The following is a 17,963-nucleotide window of genomic DNA, read 5'->3' as shown; positions in this document are numbered from 1 at the left end:
TTTTGTTCTGATATATATATATATATTTATAATTACATGCACATGTAAATTGTAATGCATATAAAAATAAGGAGATGTGGTATGATATTCAGTGAGTTTATCCAACTAAAGTGCATAAGAAATTAATGGGTTTAAGCAGTTACAGGTGTTACTGTCACCGTACAATCTCCAACAATGAGAAAAACTTGTACCGTGTAAAACATTTCAGAGATCTTACCACTAAGTTTTGTTGTCTCACCTTGACTTTGGTGAATTGTTTATATCTGTTGATGTAAATATAAAAAAGAAGATGTGGTATGATTGCCAATGAGACAACTCTCCACAAGAGACCAAATGACACAGAAATTAACAGCTATAGGTCACAGTACGGCCTTCAACAATGAACAAAGCCCATACCGCACAGTCAGAGCTCTATAAAAGGCCCCAAAATGACAATTCCAATGTAAAAAATTTAAACAAGAAAACTAACGGCCTAATTTATGTACAAAAAATGAACGAATATAACAAATATGCAACACATAAATAAACAAACAACAACCACTGAATTACAGGCTCCTGACTTGGGACAGGCACATACATGTACATACAGAATGTGTCGGGTTAAACATGTTAGCGGGATCCCAACCCTCCCCCTAACCTGGGACAGTGGTGTAACAGTACAATATAAGAACGAACTATAAAAATCAGTTGAAAGAGGCTTAACTCATCAGATGGATAAATACAAGTGGATGTGGTCGGGTAGTTGTACATCCAAACAACAAAAAGACACTTAAGTACAGATCTGAGAGTACTCAAAGTTACTGACAGCTAGTTCAAAGCCACTAGCAACTGATAAAAAAATCTTGCATCTAAGACTAAATTATCAATCCGTAAGCTCCCTTTAGAATTTTATAAATTTTAGATTTTACATTTCTGAGTTATGGGGTTTTATTCATTAAAAAAGGGGGGATTTTCCAGTTTTTGTCGAGCCTGCGACTTTTGTCGCAGAAAGCTCGACATAGGGATAGTGATGTGGCGGCGGCGTTAGCTAACTTCTTAAAAGCTTTATATTTTAGAAGGTGGAAGACCTGGATGCTTCATACTTTGTATATGGATGCCTCATATTACGAAGTTTCCGTCAGCCACATGTCCAATGTCCTTGACCTCATTTTCATGGTTCAGTGACTACTTGAAAAAAAAGTTAACATTTTTTGTAATGTTAAATTCTCTCTTATTATAAGTAGTAGGATAACTATATTTGGTATGTGCGTACCTTGCAAGGTCCTCATGCCCGTCAGACAGTTTTCACTTGACCTCGACCTCATTTCATGGATCAGTGAACAAGGTTAAGTTTTGGTGGTCAAGTCCATATCTCAGATACTATAAGCAATAGGTCAAGTATATTCGATGTATGGAAGGACCTTAAGGCGTACATGTCCAACTGGCAGGTGTCATCTGACCTTGACCTCATTTTCATGGTTCAGTGGTTATAGTTAAGTTTTTGTGTTTTGGTCTGTGTTTCTTATACTGTATGCAATAGGTCTACTATATTTGGTGTATGGAATGATTGTAAGGTGTACATGTCTAGCTGGCAGGTCTCATTTGACCTTGACCTCATTTTCATGGTTCAGTGGTCAAAGTTAAGATTTTGAGTTTTGGTCTTTTTTTCTAATACTATATGCAATAGGTCAACTATATTTGGTGTATGGAAATATTTTATGATCTATATGTCAGTCGTGCAGGTTTTATTTGACCTTGACCTCATTTTCACAGTTCATTGCTCAGTGTTAAGTTTTTGTGTTTTGGTCTGTTTTTCTTAAACTATAAGCAATAGGTCAACTATATTTGTTGTATGGAAGAATTGTTAGCTGTACATGCCTGCCTGGCATGGTTCATCTGACCTTGACCTCATTTTCATGGTTCATTGGTCAATGTTTAGTTTTCTTGGTTAATGTTAAGTTTATGTGACAGTTGTAATAAAGCTTTATATTAAGGACTATCAACATAATATCAGTGATTAGTAAAGAAGGCGAGACATTTCAGCGTGTGCACTCTTGTTGGACAACAACTCAAAAATGCTTTAAGCAGTTCGCATGAAACTTTGGTGAATTATTTATAGCTATTGATGTAATCTCCCTATAGATTTTCATAAATTTCAAATATGACATTGAGAAGAAATTGAACTTTATTTGTTTATAGTCTGGCAACAGATTTATTAAGTATTGCGCAACAGCACAGTGTATTGCACAACAGCAAGAAATCTTTAATTGAATATGAATTCAATTCATATAACCGATTTCAAGTTCTTTGACTACATTTATTCAGAAACTATAATATGTCAAATATTTAATTACAATCCAAATTCAGACCTGTATCAAGCTTGAATATTGTGTCCATTTTTGCCCCAACTGTTCAGGGTTGGACCTCTGCGGGTGTATCCAGCTGCGCTCAGCGAATCACTTTATTTCTTAATTAAGAACTCCTTTTTTCATTCATAAATTACTTTAAACTTGGAAATATAATTTTGCTTGGAGTTATAGTTTCTTAAAAAAGTATTGTCATTGAAAGAGTTGACATGTTGCAATGTACATTTATTCTAAACAGTATTTGAATATCAATTATATGGTCATTTTTATAAACTTCCTGTTACAAAACTTTTGAATTTTTCGAAAAACTAAGGATTTTCTTATCCAAGGAATAGATTACCTTAGCCGTATTTGGCACAACTTTTTGGAATTTTGGGTCCTCAATGCTCTTCAACTTTGTACTTGTTTGACTTTATAACTATTTTGATCTGAGCGTCACTGATGAGTCTTATGTAGACGAAACGTGCGTCTGGCGTATTAAATTATAATCCTGGTACCTTTGATAACTAATTTGACTATAAACATAGATAAAAAAGGTACAAACTGGACATAATGCACTAGTTCATAAACAAGTGAGAACAATCACCTTCATATAGTGCTCAGAATATGACATTCATATAACTTGTTCAATATCATTAGAGAACTCTAAATCTTAAATACTGAAAGCCACCTCTGATAAGTACACTGTACTATGCAAGATAATGATATAACTGGACTTAAAATACACACAACCTGTAATTAACTGCCTTTACAGCGCTTTCGCGCTTTGATTTTCAATCTCTACCATAATTATTGGAGTTATTGCTCCTGATTGGCAATTGTTGAAGTACATTTGTATTTTGCCTATTTTCTTGAAAACTATAAAAGAAAGGCAGGCAATGGAAACAGAAAAATTAATCAGCAATTCAGGAGATTTAAATTTCTTTATATAACCGAAACCATCAATTGAAGTAATAAAGGAGTTATTGCCCTTTGATGAAGATTTTTGACCAATATAAGCATTTTGACTATTATTTTGAAAACTGTTATAGTTAACTATAATAGATTGAAACTGTACCCAAACAGTGGAAATGACCAGCAATATAAGATATACAAACATTATATCTGATGCCTTTGTAGGAAGAGTGCCACTCTGCAAGTAAAAGAACCCAGTAGCAACAACTCTGAGGTGTTCTGATAGGTGGCCTCTACCAACTCAAATTTATGCCCTTATCTTTTACTCCTGTCACTCTATACCCTTTATCATGGTTGACCCACACTGCAAAACCTACTTACTGGATTTATTGATACCGATAATCTGTTCTTGTCCTAAATATGCTTGAAATATTTGCCACTGGATGTTAAGCTCATTCAATCTTATACGAGTTACCTCTCTTAAATGACATCTTTGACCATTCGCCTCCTCCCCCCACCCTTTTCAAAATCCTGCATCCGCATCTGCTATCATATTTAAATTGGCTCCTCATCAGAATTATTACTGGACAAATGACCAATTTAAAAGTCTTGCCTAATTCCTTTAAAACTATAAATAGGCACTCACTGTAAACAGAGACATATATACTTTATACTAAAAAGTACCTGGAAAACTGTTTACTTACTTTAAAAGAACTAACTTGTTTCTGGATAAAATTTAAAAAAAAATATTATCAAAATGAAATATATTTGTGCAGGCTGCTATGGGCCTCGAGTTTTAAACAGCAAATCTACATTTTAATCACTTTACTACAGTGAACCTACAATAATTAATCTTTTTTTGTAAAATGTTTCCAAAGTTAAACTGAAAGGTCATGTAAATCATTGTAAAATAGTAAACAGTTATGAGTTACAGAAGTTTACAACTGTTACGATAACAGGTATTTTCGGCTTTACCTGCGTGCTTCAAATACGTTTCGCTTCCTTTTATTTTGAAGACCCGCCCACTAGGATGACCACATGTGGTTTTTACTGTGACGTCAGTTTGTCAATTTCACAAATATGAAAAGCATGGTCAAGTTGGAATAAATGTAAGATGTGAAAAGATGAATTTAACAAAATTAACAGTATGACAGGGATTTTCAATATGTTTTGGATTAAATTCTATAATTTTGATACGCAAAAAAATATTACAAAAGATGAAATTCTGTGGTTAAAGTGGTTTTACAGTGTTACAACTGCCGGGTAAACATGACCCCAATACACAGGAATTTATATCAAATATTTTTTACAACACTGTTTATTTTCTTCAGCTGCGTGGAATCTTATTCAGGTAAGATAATGTTTACGTTTAAATTAAGTTTATTTGTTTACCAATTATTGATTAGTTGATCAAACGGAATTAGTTACACAGTTTTACTACTTTTCACTTGAAATCACATAGAAGATAAAAGTATTTTGCGGTTAAAAGATCAAAGGACTCAGGTAAACATGGATCAACTACTGAAAAAAAAAATGGTAAACGAAATTGTTTGCCTAAATATGCGTTTTCACAATGTACACATTTCTTTATCAGATTAAATAAACTATTTTACACATTTGTTACATAGCTAAATTGACTTTAATACATCTTGAAACACCTTCATAATTTCTGAGACTACTATAACACATATGTGTTATAGTAGTCTCAGATAATTTTAACATTGATCATTGTTTGAAGATATCACTGTAATTATTTTTTAACCTAAAAACATCCTTGTAATAATTGCTATTGGATTAATTCCCTACCTGTCACCAACTTTTAAATATTCCCAGTTAATTAAGTTACATCTGTCAAATTTGACTTTTAAGAAACATTAAATTATCATTAATTATTAAGTTCATCTGATGACAAAAGACCATTGGACATTAATATTGACCATTATATTCAAAATATTGATTTATTTCTATTTTGATATAGTTATAAAAGTATCCCTTTAACATGCTGTCAAAAATATTTCAAGTTTTCAATTAGAAAATTAATTTACTGGTCATTTCATTATAATTTGATATAGTTATAAAAGTATCCCTTTAACATACTGTCAAAAATATTTCAAGTTTTCAATTAGAAAATTAATTTACTGGTCATTTCATTATAATTGAGGCAATTTACTGGACAATGAGATAGGAAGAATTGTATAGTTTATGTTGGGGTGAATTGGTGGTGTGGGATTTTGTGTCATTTTTCTCACATTATACATAGGAAATTCAATCTTGCAAAATATTTGACCGATAATTTATTATGGGTTGTAAAAGGTGAGTATACTGACATTTGAAGAATTTAGATTTTTCAAATTCACAAGTACTGTATAATCAGTTCCTGCTTTCAAAATAGGCAGTGTTAGTCTTATATTTATTATTTTCGACTAGACTAAGAGATATAAACACCTTGTTTAATGATTTGCTTAATGTACTTATAAGTGTCCTAATCCTTTGATCCCAAGAAAATCCCATTATGTCAGATGACTTTAAGACTTGACATTTGTAAAATCTGTATACAACATGTATATATACAACTTGATTCAGACTATTTATGTAACCTTTTATAATTTTTGTGTAATAAATTCATGAAAATTTACGGTGTTATGTCATGCGTAAACATGTGAAGGGGCATGTATTATTGCCCTTTCTTGTAATGCTAATGTTATTTTAATATGAAGATATATTCTTAACTTTATACTTTGTACTGAAATAAACCTGGGTTTATTGAATTTTTTTCTTTGGCTTTTATTGTGCTCACGGTTGTAAAACGCTGTCGAGGTGTGAATATCATGTTTGTTTGTATTCATATTAAAACAGAATTCAGTGATAAAAAATTTGAAATTAAAATTAACCTGAAATCTTTGAACTTATTTGAATCATATTATTTTAATACAAATTATAAACTAATAATTTTATATGAAAGTCAAATTACACAATAACAATAAAATCTTTTAGATATTAATGATCTAGATGCTTCACAAAAGGTAAAACATACTTTTGAGATGATGTCAGGAAAAAGAAAGGATATAAAATTTGGAGGCAAACCCTTCATTTTAATGGAAATACTTTTAAAAAAATTGTTGGAAAACTCCATTGTTAAAGATACACATAGACCGAGGTGAGTGACACCTGCTCTTTATAGCCTCTAATTGATATTGGAACCTATGATGCTCCACATTTGACTATTTTACCATTTTCATGTGCACACCCCATATGACTATGTTACCATATTGTTGTACACACCACATTTGACTATGTTACCATTTTCATGTACAAACCACATTTGATTATGTTACCATTTTCATGTGCACACAACATTTGACTATGTTACCATTTTCATGTGCACACCACATTTGACTGTGTTACCATTTTCATGTGCACACAACATTTGACTATGTTACCATTTTCATGTGCACACAACATTTGACTATGTTACCATTTTCAAGTGCACACCACATTTGACTTTGTTACCATTTTCATGTGCACACCACATTTGACTACATGTATGTTACCATTTTCATGTGCACACCACATTTGACTACATGTATGTTACCATTTTCATGTGCACACCACATTTGACTATGTTACCATTTTCATGTGCACACCACATTTGACTATATTACCTAGTGGCGGATCCAGAAATTTTTATAAGGGGGGCCCACTGACTGCCAAAGAGGGGACCCACTCCAGTTATGCTTCAGTGATTCCCAAAATAATCAACCAAATTTTTCCCACAAAAAGGGGGGGGGGGGAGGGGGGGACTAGACACCCCCCACTAAATCCGCCTCTGTTACCCATTTTCATGTGCATGCACACCACATTTGACTGTATTACCCATTTTCATGTGCACACCACATTTGACTTTGTTACCCATTTTCATGTGCACACCACATTTGACTTTGCTACCATTTTCATGTGCACGCCACATTTGACTTTTTTACCCTTTTTCATGTGCACACCACATTTGACTGTGCTACCATTTTCATGTGCACACCACATTTGACTTTGTTACCCTTTTTCATGTGCACGCCACATTTGACTTTGTTACCCATTTTCATGTGCACACCAGTGACACCACATTTGACTTTGTTACCCTTTTTCATGTGCACACCACATTTGACTTTGTTACCCATTTTCATGTGCATGCCACATTTGACTTTGTTACCCTTTTTCATGTGTACACCACATTTGTCATAAACTTGTTTTAAGGTCTAGGACATCTGTGTTACATGTAGAAATATTTATTTAATTTTTGGCATGTATTGATGAATTAATTGCTGTCACTTTTTGACATTTGCCCCATGTAATATTTTGATTTATATGTGCATGTGCATCTATGGAAATCTCAGTACATGCATATCAATAATTTGCATTAAATGGAATTTTTCTGATAACAAGACAGTGGAAGATGCCATGGTGTGGGGAAAAAGGGGTAGAGGGAGTGACCCCATTTGATTGAAAGATATATGTATATTATCATTTTTTAGCATAAAATTGTTCAAAAATTGTTGGTGCTATTCCTTCACTTTTATGGAATTATGCCCCCTTTTCAAAAATCCTGGATCTGCCCCTGCAAGAGTTGAGTCTCAGACCTAACATCAAAACCTAAATGTTTTCCCACACTAAAAGGAAAAAATACTTTTTAAGTGTCATATATATATATATTTCTACATGTATATAACAAGAAAATGCTAAAAGTTTTAAAGCTCCATTTGCAAACTTACTTAATCATGTTAATGGTTCTTAATAATTAAAACTCAATACATAACTGAAATGTTATAATCAAAATGTCCAAGGAATCAATATTTATTGACAATATCATCTAATGTGTATTGAGTCCAGATTAAAAGGTATGGAATGTTGTGTATTTATTGGATAAAACAGATAAAGTGACCATTGTAAACAAATGTAGACATGTGGTCATTTGATAGTGGACATGTAGGTATGAATGAAAAATACTCAGGCAGATTAATATGAAAACTTGCCCCCAGACTGGACCAGTTGTATGTACAGGGAGTTCCATGAGACTTTTAGGAACCATTCTAATGCTTTATAAACCCCAGACTTAAATAATTAGTTTTTAATTAGTATAGTATTTAACTTACATTAATGGATCTCTTCAAAGTGCTCATGACTGAATTATAAATTTCCTTTACATAGATGAATAATAAAACATAAAATCAAAGATTAAAAAAAAATTGGAAAAGAGTTTTAGAACTATAATTCTGTCTTGTTAAAAAATAACAGGTAGTGGTTTTCTATTTCCTTTAAATTTGGATAAATTTGTGAATTTATTTCCATTACTTTAATATTTATATTTTTTTTTAAAGGGGGGGGGGGGGTACTGAGACGGTACAAACCAACATATCAAGTTTAACAAAAATACAACCCAAGTGTCAAAATCAAGTTTATATACAAGCTCTCAATGCATTCATGTGAAATGACCAAACTTTGACATATTACACCAAATATGTACGGTAAATGTACCCCACCTCCCCAACTCAGAGACCATGACAATTTAGAGTTATGATTTAGATAGACAAATTGTTCATTGTCTTTCAAATAGGAATCTGGACTTGAAAATTCAACCCTTACAGGTACCAGGCTAAGTTTTGTATCTTTGTGGTTGAAATAAATAACTAACTTGCAATTTTTATTTATCCTATATAATACAATTGTTTGTAGATAAGCATCAGAGGGAAGCTTTGCATTAATTATACAACATCAAATAGAAAAGTATTATCACAACTCGGCTGTGACACATATTGATGTTTTAAGTAAAACAACCTTGTATGATCCTATCAGATACATTAGTACCTTTGAAAAATGTCCCTTTAAGGGGTTTTATAGTTTGCAAGGTTTTAAAACAAAGAGGGGTCTTACCAATGATTTGTAACATTGCGTTATATACATTTTTGTCTTAGTTGAAGATAGAATCCCAAAATATTTGCCTTTGCTGTTCAGACTTCCCATCATTCATCTTATGTCCTTGCTTTCAGTAATCGGCTTTATGTACGGGATATGAGGTATAATTTTATCATGGCAAATCTCCCTCATAAACATAAAAAAAGATTTTAAACATTTGTAAATTTATCTTATATTTTGGGTTTGAAAGTCCATGTTCATACAAATAAATCTGAACGTTTACAATAACACTGTGATTATTCTTACTTAAAGTATGCATTGTATACTTTTAAAAATCCTTCGGTTTTACAAATATTTTTCAAACTCTTAAAATTGAAAGAAAACAAATCTTGAATATCATGGTATAAGAGTTCTCAGCAAAAATGGTCTAGATCATTTTTGTTTTTAAAGTGGTAGAATGTCAAGAGAAAATAGATCTTGAAATTGATATTTTTCTAAGTACTTTTCTTAGTTATGCAGAAGTATATGGCGACACCTGTTTATTGACTTTTCTTAAATAGGCAAATTTTAAATCTGTTGGTGAGATAAATGTGTATGAAAATATCTATGCTCAGTTATTTTCATTGTTGACACAGATCTGTTAGATTTTGACACCTTTAGATCTTATAACATTACTTTATTAGGGTTTTTGTAAAATTGAAAATCATGATTTGTTTAAGAATGAATAAACAAACTGTAAAACTTTGGTCAATTTTTTTTACAAGATAGTGGGTGTAATTGAGTCATATGATTCCCACAAAAAACATGTCCTGTTACTGTAGTATAACTGCACATTATTTTTTGCTAAAGGTAGATAGATGCAAGATGTATGCCATTGAGACAGCAATCCAACAACACTGTAAGGCAAGAAAAATTAAAGAAATCAAGAGTTGATTTAAACTTATAATGATACTTGCTAGCTGAAATAGAATAAAATACAACTCCCCGTTGAAAAAGGGAGTAGGGAATTCTGCAACAATAATTTACAGGTTTATAACAACAATTATGTTGCATTACATTCAACTTAAAGGGTGAGAAAATGAAATCAATATAGACATAGATATCCTACAGTCTGTTGTCATCAACATATTGGTTCAATATGTGGTGATTTTTTTTGAAGACATCAGTAATTGTCAAACCTTCATGAAATGATACAAAACTTGGATAGAAGCTGCTTCATGTCCAAGAAATTTAATCTGAAGAAAAAACTTTATTTTCTTATTTTACTGTTAAATGGACTTAGTTTTGGCAATCAACGTTACACTTTTACACTGACAGAATCAATTGCAGGCCAAATGTAGGGTTTCTAGGAACCCTTTACAAATTACAGCTACCTGAAATATTTTTAATGAAGCAGTCATGTACAATGTTTAGGCAGTTTCATTCAATTTTACCAAACCAAAAATAAGGTGCCCAGGCAACAAGTCCTAAAAAAGGCCTTCAGACCTCAAAGCAATCTTGGACTCACTAAGAACGGACTCAACATCCAAATAACTTTTCAAAATTTGATGCATTATGTTCACATTTGCCCACACGTGGTATAAAAAGAAAACATGATAATGCAGAGGGGTTTGGGGTAGGGAATCAAAATAATGAGCTAGAGAAGAACAGTAAATACCAATATGAATATTGAAAGAAGATTATATCCTTCATAGTGAGTTAAAAATTAGAGATGAATATCTGAAAATAGTTCAAAAAGACAAATTGAAATATATATATTCTTGCCCTTGTGTAAAAACAGCACTGAATACATCCCAGTTTAACAAGATAATCTGAAAGGACAATTCATCATATGGTCATTAGGTTAAAAGGAGATAATGAAAAGTGATGAAGTATCTTGTTACTTAAGTATGTATAGTGTAAAATTAATGACACAAAACTGATTAACTTGCCACACACCTGTTTTTACCTGAAAAACTGCTTCAGCCTGAAGAAAATTGTTTAATATTTATAAGGCCAAATTCTGGTTACCCTATTGCCCTATTTTTGTTGTTGCTAATTTAGACATTAAGCCCTTAAAATTTTAGTGACACTTTAGAATCTTGATAAAGTTGAAGATATCCCCATATACTGCATTAGAAGAAAAAAAAACAATATATGAAAAAAAAAAGAACAATATATGAAAAAAAAAGTCATATCTAAGCATGCTAAGTAACATACGCTACATTTTTAGGAAACATCTAAACACGCACAATATATAAATGTCAAGACTAAGAATTTATAAGTTTATACAGACTTTTTGCATACATTATGATGTAAATTAATTTTGTTATACTGGAAATAATTTCTGGTAATCATCATCCAAACAATAGGCCTCTCTTTATTTTTCTATGATATTTAGTTTTAATTGCAGCCCCTGAGTAGCATTGGTTACTGGTTTGAATATAACTGTTAAGCCTTTTCCAAAGTATCAGTCATATGTCTTTATAAACTGACTCTGACAAGTATGTCAGCTACAAAAAAGGAGTAAACTAGTAATTAGAATCTCATTTACATGTTATTGTTCTGAATATGCATGTAATATTTATGTTGCTGTATGTCAATAGTGAAGCAGTCATCTATCAATCAACCAACAGACAAGTAGCACGTTGGATCCAAAATCCGTGGAGGGATTCAAATCCGAGGTAAAATCTGGGTCCTAATTCCCACAGAGTGTAATTCTTCCATATGAATAAGATCCAGATTTTACTTACCCACTGTTACAAACTTTTCATTTACTGCTCCTACAAGGATTCTAATCACTCCATGGTTTCTGTTAGGGATACCCAATGTGAGTAGGTCTAGTATGATTGGAGACTGACAAAGTAAAGCACCTTGAAATACAAGGATCCACGATTTTTTTTAACTTGAAAATGTTCAACAAGTAATTTAGAATCCCTCAAATGATATTTTCTCTGAGGGGGTCATGTTTCAGTTTATATGGAATTATTTAACTTAATAGAATGTCATTGATCCTTTGGTGGCCTTTACCAAAGAAACTTGCATAAGACTAAGTATTTAAAATGTTAGTAGTCAAATGATATTGGATCCTCAATAAAGTTTTTGTTTGGTGCTGTTTCAAATTCTGAAATGTCTGTAACTGTTTCTGTTTCTATTAACATTGTGGCACATTCCATCTACAAATTAAAACATCGATTATTTTTTAACCTAGCCAAAATGTTAGACAGTAATAATTTACCATAATTGATCATTATAAATTATATGTAGGAATTTTAGTATAGTACATATGAATAAATCATTCATTATTAACATACATTTGTATTAGTACATGTACAACTGGTGTATAGAAAATTAAGATCCTATTATTTTATTTCTTGCCTTATCTTGTAGCCAAAACATCTCCTAGATGGCTTGACCTTTGAGTGAATTCCAATGAATCTTTCAGTGTATCTTCAGTGTACAATAGCTGAATGGACTTTTAAGATTTTTTTGTAGTTTTGAAAATTGGAAAATCCAAGATATTTATCACAATAGTTTAAAAGTTTATACCAAATGGGAAATTCATTGTTGATTGAATAATGCATGAAAATAACATATTAAAATATTTTGATTGTATGCTGATTTGAAATCAAAAATGGCTGTTAAAACCCCAAAACAGCAACAGATGCACATTAATATATCCAGTGGTAACATGAAGCCGTTTTTGATGATAAAGTGTGATAAATATAATATATTCAGTTATTTTATACATGTCTGAGTTATTACAGTTATTTTCGTTTACTGTTACAAAATCTTCATGCTTTAAAATATGAAACAATGTATAAACACTTTGTAACAATTAAAAAAGATTCACAAATACAAGATACATTTATTTGTTCCATGTATCCATATAGCTTTCTAACTTACAGATCTTTTTCTGTAACATCAAGATTTAAAAACTTGATATTAGCATATTCTCATTTTACTTGAGATTTAAGGCCATAAGTGTCTCTTTTTTGAATAGGAAAATATTTATCTTGATAAAGCAATATTTTACTTGAGTAGAGATCAAAGCGTTTGTGGGTAACTTTGATTGTGATCTGTGAAAAATGATCCTGAAATCTTATCCAATCCAAGTTTGTATGAAGTAAAAAAGGTATGGGGATGGTCTTTATTGAGAATGGGGGCATCCATTGTTATTTTTGAATTCATTATGCGTTATTATGTTGCTATCTGCATTTTAATTATCTTAATTGGTTCTCTGCACTAGATTAATTATTTTCTTGGTATTGTTAAGTACAAATTCCATCTCGTGTATCTATTGTATTCAAATTGAAAACTGGGGCATGAAGAGAGTTAATGCCCTTTAATAATTGAAAGTAAAATGAGATAATTCATTAAAAAGTTCAAAGTACATTCTTAACTGCATGTACTGTCATAGAATGAATTACTAACAATTAAAATTTAACTAAGAAGTTTAGTCATCTTAACGCCATAAATACTGCTGTCTAAAGTTCTGTGAATACTGTGTGGATTATGGCAGAACATACAATGTATTTTGTTTCATATACTGTTAATTCAGAAATTAATGAGTCTATTTATTATTGTGAATCCATGACATCTGGCTAAAATGGAAAACCTAATTGATACGATTAAAAAATTTTATAAAGGAAAATCACTTCTGAAATTATGAATGTAAGTTTTTATATTTGCGAACCTGATACTGTCTCATTTTTTCACATTTGTAAAACATTGGAATAATTTCTGAATTTGCAGTAATGAAATGCTTTTCTTCTAATAGTATTCCCTGGTATTCCCTGGTATATTGTACTCTATGAAAGAGAATAAGAAGTTTGTTAGAAGGTAGACTCATGTGTGGTATATGGTAATGGATAAGAACAAATGGACTTGTTGACAAAATCCACAGATCACTGTCACCTGTTGCTGAGTGACTTGTCATTCATTTATGTCTAAACATGGAATTTTATGCACAACCATAATTTTATGATATGTTCATAATTTGTTTGAAGTGAGCCTCTTTGTCTAAGTGACTGGTGCTTGTCGTTAGATTTCTTCTGTTAGATTTCTTCTGTACCGGCATCTACAATATTACAAATTTGCCAGGTTTTTTTGGGTTATAATTCCGCTAGCTGGCTGATATTAAGATATGAATTAAGAAGCCACATATCCCATTAGTTGACTTTCTTTTGAAGGACCCAGAATCATTTCACATTTGACTAAGAAAATTTTATTAAATCTATCATGATTGTTATTGTGTGTGGTAAGTATTATAATATATTGTGTAATCGCCCCACACTAATTTGAACCCTGAGATCTAGTTGTTGAGAGTATATGTACCAAAATTTATACATTGTATGAAAATTATACCAAAATTTTTATATTACATGTATATTTTATGGTTATAATATCTTGTATTTTGTTTTGTTGACATGGACGATTTCTGAGAAAAGTCATTCATATTTTTTATGTCGGGGCCTTTTATAGCTGACTATACGGAATGGGTTTTTATACAACCGCAAAATATTGGTATCACGTCGTCGTCAACGTCGTTTGAAGACATTTGGTTTCAGGACAATAACTTTAGTAAATGTAAATAGAAATCTATGAAATTTAAACACAAGGTTTATAACCACAAAAGGAAGGTTGGGATTGATTTTGGGGGTTAAAGTCCTAACAGTTTAGGAATTAGGGGCCAAAAAGGGGCCTAAATAAGCATTTTTCTAGTTTCCAGACAATAACTTGTGGAACGGTGTATGGATCTCTCTGAAATTATACCACAAAGGGATGTTTAGGATTGGCTTTGGGGGATATGGCTCAAACAGTTTAGGAATTAGGGGCAAAAACATTTTATTTTTTTTTTGGGGGGGGGGGGGGGGGGGGGCATAATGTATTGCACAAAAAATTGAATACAAATTCAAATCAAATAAAATAACCAATTCTAAGTTCTTTGACCAGTTATTCTGTGTCAGAAACCTATTATGTGTCAAATATTTAATTACAATCCAAATTCAGACCTGTATCAAGCGCAAATATTGTGTCCATTTTTGCCCCAACTGTTCAGGGTTGGACCTCTGCGGTCGTATCCAGCTGCGCTTGGCGAAGCAATTTATTCTCATTGTTGAAGGCTGTAAGGTTGCCTCCTTATTTTTATAATGGTTATGTAGTAAAAGGTAGTAAAAGACATCGTTTTCAAAGTTTGTTGATCCTTCAACTCTTAGACCCTGTTTACACTTGTAAAAGAATCAACACTTCTCTTCATACTACAATATACTGTTATAAAACACCTGTTGTTGTCATGAAGTTCATTAGATAGAGAAAAAAAGCCAATTAAATATTCATTTAAGATACCTACAGTCTATAAGATGTCACATTTGCAATGTTTTACAGGTGTTTGATTTTATTAATAAAAAAATATGCACACCTTTAAAAGGTCTAATTATTACCTGCACATTTTATTGCCTTTTGATTAAATAATTTATGAGTTGTTTTTTTACTTGAAATGTATACCTGATATATCAGTGTACTTGATCAAAGTCAAATAGATGAAGAACTGTTCAGGATTATGTAAGAAAGTAGTTAAAAGGTGACGAGTTAAAGATAGTATCTGTTCAAAAAGTAACTGTTCACAATGTGTTGATACAACTCAAAAGGAAAGTTTCACATGATATTTTACCTGGAATGTTCAACAGATTAATTGATTAAGCATCTTTGTTTAAAGCAATCTAATATCCTTCAGGTACATGTACTGATGAATAGAAAATGTCATGATGTGCACAATTTATCTTTGTTAATTAGCTTTAAGCAGTAACAGAAAATACTTTTATTGTTTGTAATACCAGTACCAACTAGTACTAATAGGCTGTTCGTGAGTATATCATAACTGTATGGCAGTTTTAAATCCAGAAGATGTTGAAAAAGGGAAGAAAGGGCAAAAGGGGAAAATTTAAAGATCCAGGACGTTGTCTTTCATAAGTTCATGTAGCCTTTTCTCAGAAATTTCATTTGACGTATAATGATTTTAAAAATGGGGTGGGGATATAATTATTCTTGCATCATTTATTTCCCTCAATTGTTTGAATCGCAAATGAAACAGTGGTGAAATAAGGATAAATTATACAACTTCCAAGTTAAAGAAGTGACTATTTTTATTGAGTACTGTATAATACTTTCTGACTAGCCTTAACTCTTCATATACACATAAATGTCCTTTCCTTTCACGATTCTCACAAATAATCCAAGGACATCCACTATAAAAAGCATAAAAAACAAGAATAATTTTTTGGTCACAAAGTCAATACCTTTACAGGAAAATAACGACATACATGGTCTAACTTTGTGAAAATAAATGTTACAGTATCATGTTTACAATTGGAGATCACATGTTTTACAATTACTTCATAGAAATTGAGCTGTAATGGAGACGATAGCTGCAGGGCACAGTCGTGATGGACAGGCACAAAATACTAGCCTATTAGCATTCTTCCTCATTTAAAATATAAACCTTATAAGCTCAGGGTGAAATAAACCTGTTTTATTGGAATTTTATTGTTGAAAATGTGAAAATGATAGCATTATTAGGCCTCAAGTGAACTTTTAACTTAGTTTGATTACAGTGAAATTTATTTTGAAATGTTTGACCTCCAATTATAGATACATGTTTTGATGCCAGGTATATATAAGTTGTGATAATCATATGGTCAAGTAGGTTTTGAAGCCACTAAGGGGTTCATTATATGGCCAAATATAAAAATTTCTTTTGGAGTATATCAGTGTTAGGTTTTCTGTATTTATATTTTATATTGCTCTTGTTTATGATGGAGGATATTAACATTTCCATGTTTGAATTCTTTCATTTGACACAATTTTGGCTTCATAATTAAAAAAAAGATCAATGAAAAAAGGATATAGAGAAAATGATGTACTATTGCTTCATTTCATTTGGGTGTTATTAATTTACATTGGAGGACATATAGTAAACACTGATTGACCTTGGGTGAGGGAAGTCAGAATCTCCTTTAAACCTTACTATATCTTGTTAAAAAGGAATAATTTCTGATCACATAATCATATATGACTTACTAATGCCTTGATAACGGTTGTTTACATTGTAGTCCAGACCTTGGGGTTCTTGAAGTCAGAGTTTCTTGTTCCACTAATGCTGTATATTTAAAACTACATACAGTTTATTAAAACACTTGACAGTAATTATATAAACTGGAAAAAATTGAAATGAATTCTTGATATCACTTGCAATCTATAATAAAGTTGGTTTTCAGGAGGTCTTAGAATTAAAACCATTGCTTTGAGAAACCCATCAAGTTAAAGACACTGACACTGAAATAGTCGACGGGCTGTCTAATACATTGATACACTATTCATTGGTATAGTTGTAGTTTTATTATTATAAATTTACTATAAGTAGTCGGTCTGTAATACTATATAATAAGCTAATATAACCACAAGAATGTTTGTGGTCAGATGTGGGTCTTTAGGCAGTGTGGGAGGCTTAAAGATTTTCACTAATCATTTTATACTATGATCTTTATAATCTTTGAAAAATAAAAAAGGAAAAAATTAAAATATGTTATTAGAAGTGATGTAAAAATGTGACTGATATATAGGCATTACAGTTTTTGCCTTGAGATATATAGAACCACCAATTCAAAAAGAACATAAAAAACAGAAAGTAGTATATATTTTAAAAAAAATAGTTCCTTCACATCGCTGTAACTTTGTCTATCAGTAAAATATTCAGGTAATTTTTGTATCAAATGAAAGCTAAAGGATTTGGTACCACTGTAGAACCCTTGTTGAAAATTTCTTTTGAGTAATTATAAAAAT

General features: G+C 31.5%; 1 protein-coding gene and 1 long non-coding RNA gene across 2 annotated transcripts in view; both read left to right on the top strand.

The window, feature by feature from the left end:
- The first annotated feature begins 1,412 nt into the window (after window positions 1-1,412).
- Window positions 1,413-17,963, top strand: part of LOC127725880 (uncharacterized) — a 75,031-nt gene continuing 58,480 nt past the window's right edge. The window contains exon 1 of the long non-coding RNA XR_007993250.1: window positions 1,413-1,917. This is a non-coding gene — a long non-coding RNA (uncharacterized LOC127725880). The remainder of the gene's footprint in view (window positions 1,918-17,963) is intronic.
- The window catches only part of LOC127725597 (protein eva-1-like), a 68,956-nt gene continuing 55,323 nt past the window's right edge, over window positions 4,331-17,963 (top strand). Inside the window, exon 1 of the mRNA XM_052232683.1 lies at window positions 4,331-4,590. Coding sequence (XP_052088643.1) covers window positions 4,509-4,590 — 82 coding nt within the window. The 5' untranslated portion in view covers window positions 4,331-4,508. The remainder of the gene's footprint in view (window positions 4,591-17,963) is intronic.

The sequence above is a fragment of the Mytilus californianus genome, unplaced genomic scaffold, assembly GCF_021869535.1.
Source record: "Mytilus californianus isolate M0D057914Y unplaced genomic scaffold, xbMytCali1.0.p SCAF_15, whole genome shotgun sequence".
Lineage (NCBI taxonomy): Eukaryota > Metazoa > Mollusca > Bivalvia > Mytilida > Mytilidae > Mytilus > Mytilus californianus.
This window is presented reverse-complemented; position numbering and strand designations above follow the sequence as displayed.